The sequence below is a fragment of the Halyomorpha halys genome, unplaced genomic scaffold, assembly GCF_000696795.3.
Source record: "Halyomorpha halys isolate HHAL.00 unplaced genomic scaffold, Hhal_1.1 Scaffold14.1, whole genome shotgun sequence".
NCBI lineage: Eukaryota > Metazoa > Arthropoda > Insecta > Hemiptera > Pentatomidae > Halyomorpha > Halyomorpha halys.
The window spans coordinates 1,233,409-1,239,949 of record NW_027115673.1 but is presented as its reverse complement, the minus strand read 5'-3'; the positions used below and the strand labels follow the sequence as shown (position 1 = coordinate 1,239,949).

Sequence of the window (6,541 nt, the reverse complement as noted above, 5' to 3'; positions counted from 1 at the left end):
AAATATTAGACTGGGTACTTTCTTATTTCTACGATTCCCAATTTGATGATTTTGATTCACCAAATGATCATATCTGCCTGTAGTTTTTCTAAACTCCCCATAATTATTCATTATATTATGATTACAAGTAGCTAGGTATGTGTGTGCTTGGTTATAGATATTATTTATTTAGATATTACTAGATCGCTATTTGTATTGTAATCTTGTATCATCTTGTTTTATTCTCATTATTATACTAATTCACTAATTGTAAATTTGTAGCATTATTATTCGCTTCAAAGTCCTTTCAGTTCTTTTTATTATCACTACTTTGTATTTAATTGAGTCTGCTTAATAATTATTATTATTTTTTAAATTTTATTTTCATTTTAGTATTTGATAATTAAATTATTAGTTTTATCACTAGAGATCAATTCATACTGTACTGATCTAGCTTATAAATATTAGTAGCCTCCACAATGCACAAATATCAAAATTGTAATTAGTAAATTTCACTTATGTCCATCATTTTTATGTGTCATTTATTAGGATTGTTTTTTTTTTTTTTGTATTATGACGTCCTCTTGTGAGATTTAGACATGTTGTACATCGATCAAACTACTCGCTATAAGTTTCAGTTTCAAACTTGAGAAAAGTAACCCCACAGAGGGTGGGAGTAGTGGGTTTCACTCTATACTTCTGTATGAATAAAAGTGTTGAACATCAGATATTACCAAAAAAAAAGAGATCTTGAATTTAGAAAGTCATCCATAAAATTTTTAAAGATGTAAAAGTTGGAGAAAAATGGAAACATCATAGTATTAAAGAGCTTTATAAAGCTTTTGGGGAATGATGATGCTTTATCTTTCCAGGTAGAGAAATTTTTAAAATAGTGCTGACATAACCAAAGAAAGGTAAAGAGATCGAAGCTGAGTGCTGAGTAGAATATATGGCGTGGTGAGAGAAACTAACAGCATTTTATGAATCATAGACAGCATCAGCACAAGTTTGAGACCAGTAATAACAGATAGAAGAATTTAAACAAAAATTAGATAGGATTTCATTTTCATTTATTATCTAAATATCACACAAGGCTGAACTTCGGTAATACGAGGAGGAAATTTTATGTGCCGACGAAGATGGAAATTTTTCATTTTATGGGAAATATCAGAGTCTTGAATCACACTACTGTTTCTTTTGTGTGATTTCGTTTCCAACTCCTTATCCTTTTGATTAGTTTCTATTCCAATGTCTTCCTTTACATACTTACCTACTCTAGCAAATGCTTCTTTTTCCCAAACGTAGTAAGCGGAAGTCCAGTCTTTCAACATCAACTGAAATAAAATGTTTGTTTTTTTTAAATTGTATTTAAACCTCAAGGATATATGTCCATATGATCACAGAAATGTACTTTCCTTTCAAAAGGAAACCCTATCCTCCTAACCTTATTTTATTCACTTTTACCTCTTAGACGGACCTTTTTCAGAGAGATTCCAGTTTTCATATGTAACTAAAACCTTAAAAATCCAATTGTCTTCTATCTGCTATGTCAGATGAAAATTTTGAAGTTTATCTTATTTTAACAACCCTTATATAACATACATACCTTAGTTTTTTATTTATTTATTGCTATTTACAACTGCACATTATAATACATTTTGTAAATTTGGTCTCAGTTAAAATAGAGTGTTACAGGCGTGTAGATAAACTACCCATTGGTAGCACTCTAATGACGTTTTACATTAGCAGGTCTTGTGGCCATCTTCTTTTCAGGCGCCTCAGTGGATTCTCAGGAATGGAAGAGGAAACAAAGTTAGAAACTAATGGGGTTGGGTGGTTAGGGAGTTTGTAATAGAAGAAATGATATCTGGTTCAGGATAGATCAGTTACATATGGAACATTAAGGTCGTTATGTATGATTCTATTTGTGACAAAATAAGGAGCATTGAGGATTTTACGAAGGATTTTGGATTGCAATGATTGGATAGAAGAGAAATTCGAAGGTTTAGTGGAGCCCCAAAGCTCAACTCCATATATCCAGATTGGCCTTGATGGGATTTGTTGGGATTTATTTTAATCCTCCAATTACGACACCATTCTTTGAGGGCTGTGATATGGGATCGGAGAGTTTGGGATACAATCAAAGGGTTATTATTAACAGCGAGCACACATGTGTCATCAGCAATCATGGTGAGGATAGTATTAGGATTCATTGGGATGTCAGCTGTAAAGAGGGTGTAGAGGATGGGACCGAGGATAGTACCTTGAGGAACACCAGTGGGCTGAGAATAGAGGGATGAATAGGAATCTTTGTGGTTTACTTAGAATAATCAATCGATGAGAAAGGAACGGATGATGAGAAAGTATGTAGAAGGTAGGAATCTACAGAGTTTGTAAAGCAGTTCCTGGAGCCAGACTTGATAAAAAGCCTGTTCTACATCGAAAATTCACTCCGCACTCCAAAGAAGAGGAGACATCCACATCAAGTAGGGTGTTATTAGGTCGTGTCCAGGAGCTTTGTGGTTAGGTAATCTTTGAATAATACTGGGTATCTCTGAAGGATGAAATGCTTTACATACCTTAGTTTATTTTTATTTTTCTAATATATTCTCTTACTTTGTTACATTATTTAAGTTGTTTGTATTTTTCTTAGCCCTAAGGAACCCCTGTGAAGTGGGGGAGAACTTTGGATCATAATAAATAGTTTTATTGCTATCTGAGTAATTTTGACCACAACAGGAACATCTTCCTTTTAGATACTACACACAGTCAATCAATGATCTTCTAATAAAAATTAACAAATTTATAATTTTTTAATAATTATTGGATGTTACTCATTAAAAGAAAGCAATGTTTAATAAATAATAAAAAAAAAGAAAAGTTTAAGAAAGGATTCCTTAATTTGTTTTAAAGGTACTATCTTGAAAAAAACAAGATTTTTCTGTCTATCATATTGTTAAGTTTCTATGATGCTACTAGTTCATTTACCTTTGGTATTGTATACTTGATTGGGTCTACAGCTGCCTGCCTGTATTTTATATTTCTCATAATGCCTCTAACACAGACATTTGCAACCCATATACCTTCTTGTGCTTGCCCTCGGTCAAAGAAACAGTATTGGCCGTATCCATGCTTTTTATCATCATACCAGTTTCCTTCATAACGGTTCTTGTTCTCTAGAAAAATATTTTTAACTGTATAATTTAGACATGATAATTAGTAAAACATAGTCCTTTATTTATATATACTCTATAATGTTGATTATCACGTTATCAATTAACAGGACCGTGAGATACACAAATTCAGGACTGACCTTGAGTTTTTTAGCTAAAACTAAGATTGGTTAGAAAATTTGTATGCAATGACCATGTTGGAATTGCATTATTCAACTCTCATTTTAATTGTCAATTAGCTACCAGTTGAAGAATTTGTTGGTGTATTGACAATGCCACATGGATGCCAAGAATGTAGTAATGAGTAATCAACTGTCACAGGTTGGCATTATTTGGATGCCAATGACCAATGTTTCCAAATTTTGAGTGAAGACAAATTATTATTGAGCTTATTTAAAAAGAAGCAAAATATAACAATAGAAGTGAAAATCCAGGTGAATATTATCAATTAACAGTCCACACACTTGAACATCAATCAAATGGGCACAGAAGCAAAAATGGATAAACCAATCAAAAATATTTCTGCTTCAGAATTTGGGAGGCAAGGTAGCTCAAAAATTAATGGGAATGTTAAAATAACTTATAAAACAATGTATAGTGATTTATTTTAAATAAAATGCTAATAGTTTAGATTTTTATTCGTTATTTACACGTTTTAATTAAAATACATGAATTATCCAATCTGCATCAACATCCAGAGTATAGCTGGATTAGTTTTGATATTCGATCTTTACTCTTTATTATATATAACTATACAACTTTAAATATATTATTTACTTCTTGTTATATTTTATGAACTATATTTATGGATGTTTAAGTTTATGTGAATAGGTATCATGACTTATCATGTATTTTATGATATATGATACATGTTTTGTTTTTATATATTTTACTTTTACTTCATGTTTATTTGTTATTGAATGTTATAGAAAATCGGTATTATTATTTAATTTGTAAATAAAATAGTAGATAGCAACATTGCTTCTGACAGTGGGACAACCTGTTCCCTTTGTTTGAACTTTGTGGATTGTTGGTATCTGTTAGAAACACATTATTTGTCTTTTGTTATAAAACCCTCCCTAAATCCACAAAAGATAAGTATTAGAGTGTGGTTTAGTGGGTAAAAGGTTAAATGATGAGAGTTATTATTTTTTTCTATATTAATGGATATGTAAGTTTTGTGATTTTGTATAGGCCTAATCACCGAAATAAACACAAAGGACGCACAGTATTCAGCATTGAAAAGCTTACAGCAGAAAATTTGGTCGATGAAATTCAAAGTATATTTAGATGCAAAGGGTTTATATAAAGAAATAATAGAAAAAGATTCACTAGCTGGAGAATAAGCGGCTTGGACTAGGAAAAACAAAGAGGTACTACCTACTATTATTTTAACAGTTATTAGTGATATATTGCCGTCGATTATAGGTGAAAAAAGTTTGAGAAAAATTAAGAGAGAGGTTTGAGAGCATTCCAAAAGGAAAAGTGAGAGAATTAATATTTGACCTAACAACAATTGAGAAAAACAGCTGTGAAACATTGGATGAATACCTCAATAGGTTTCAATGTTTAATCCAGAAGATAGCTCAACTGGAAAAATGTTTGACAGGCAAAGAATCAAGTGAGGTATATTATAGAAAGCTTTCCTCTGTTTGTTTGGGTAGGCAATTGGCATCTGTTTAAGCAACACACTCTTTGTCTTTTTGTTACACAGCCCTCCCTAAATCCACAACATTGAATAGTAACAAGACTGTAGTAATTAGTTCATGGAAACGTACAGAGAAACAGGGTCACAATTAAACTTTAATGAAGTGAGATATAAATTAAAATTAATTGCTGGATATCACTAAAACTTTGTATACTTTTTTTTTTCATCTATTAAATTTATTTTTTATTTATTGGATTGTTCTTTGTAACACATATCTTCATGAATGAGAATCATTAAATAATTTGAGATGATTAGTTAACATATTACTAACTAGACCAAGAAGAACTAATATGCATACATTTTTAAATTACGTTAAAAAATAATATGAATTTAGAGTGAAACTTCAATAAAATGTATATGATGATTTTTACATAGTTTTCATTTGTAACCTAAAGGCCTCTAAAGATCAAGAATTGTTTTTTTCTTATTATGCTTAAAATTTTAGTGGAAAAACAAAAACACCACAGTTTATAAAAAACGGAAATTATATTGTCAGGAAATAGTTATTTCTGACGTCCATATACCAAAGATCTACAACGATATTTATAGACCCATTAATTTTGAAAGCTGCTTGACCAGTTTTAACATCTTTCTCTTCAGGGATCCATTAATAATTCTATATTTTTGACGGTATATTATTTTGAAATTTTTTAGTTTAATCCCATGTTTTAATTAATAGGCTTGCAGTAATCAAATAAAGGTCATGTTTGGAATAAATCAGCTGGAAATTATTTTAAATAATACATTTTGTTTCTATCAAAAATACCCCAAGTTTTTGCTAATTTCTGTAAACATCATTGAGAAAAAAAAATTGAACTTGTTGGTAATTTAGTTAATTAAAAATAACCAAGCACTTTATTAAGAAATGATTATTTTGAAAAAATTGATAAATAAAGGAAGATACAAAACAGGTGGTCAAATGGTTCCAAATTTTACATTTTTTTGTGCTTTATCCAATTTGTTAATTGTTCACTTCAATAACAGCCTTAAAATCAATCCTATAGCAAAAATAAATAAGATTAGTTAAGTTCATTGGAACCAGAGATAGGCAAAAATTAGCTACAGTTGAAACTATTAGCTAAAATCGCCATGGATACGACCCTTAGCCATGAATGAACCATTGATAAATAAATATCATATCCATGACAATTTTAGCTTAATAGCTAACTATAGCTAATAATAAACATATTAACTAATGTTTTAACTATAGCTAATTATTTCCCATTTCTGGTTGGAACCAGTTTCAAAAATAAGGTGATCGCGGGTAGCGCGGGAGAGGTATAGCCTTAAGCATTTTGCCCGTATTGGGAAATAAATGTCTATAATTTCCTCGTATTTCATAAATTCATCTAGTTCATTTATACTTTTTTCTACCTTCCGCTAACCCTTTGATGTTTTTATTTTCACTGGTTTATGTTTTTCCCCCAGCTACAATTTATAATTTTAATTTCAAATTGCATTGAAAGTAATAATAAAGATTTTTGTCATTATAACATACAATTATGTAAAAATCATCTACCATGAGATAAATACTCATGGGACACCTCTTATGGGACAAAAAAGTAGGACGCTTCTGGCAGATTAGAAAGTTAATTAGGTTATATTGCTATGTATTGACAATCCGGGGTATTATTAGGTGTTTCGTCATCTGCCCCTATACCTGGTCAGGGTATCCTTCTGG

The 6,541-nt window shown here is 30.6% G+C and overlaps 1 protein-coding gene across 1 annotated transcript in view; it reads right to left on the bottom strand.

Annotated features, from left to right (window-relative positions):
- Positions 1–1,032: 1,032 nt before the first annotated feature.
- LOC106679785 (MORN repeat-containing protein 3) overlaps positions 1,033–6,541 on the bottom strand; it is a gene marked incomplete at its 5' end in the record, with an annotated part of 24,754 nt that continues 19,245 nt past the window's right edge. Inside the window, 2 exon segments of the mRNA XM_014419130.3 lie at positions 1,033–1,313; positions 2,968–3,155. Coding sequence (XP_014274616.1) covers positions 1,053–1,313; positions 2,968–3,155 — 449 coding nt within the window. The 3' untranslated portion in view covers positions 1,033–1,052.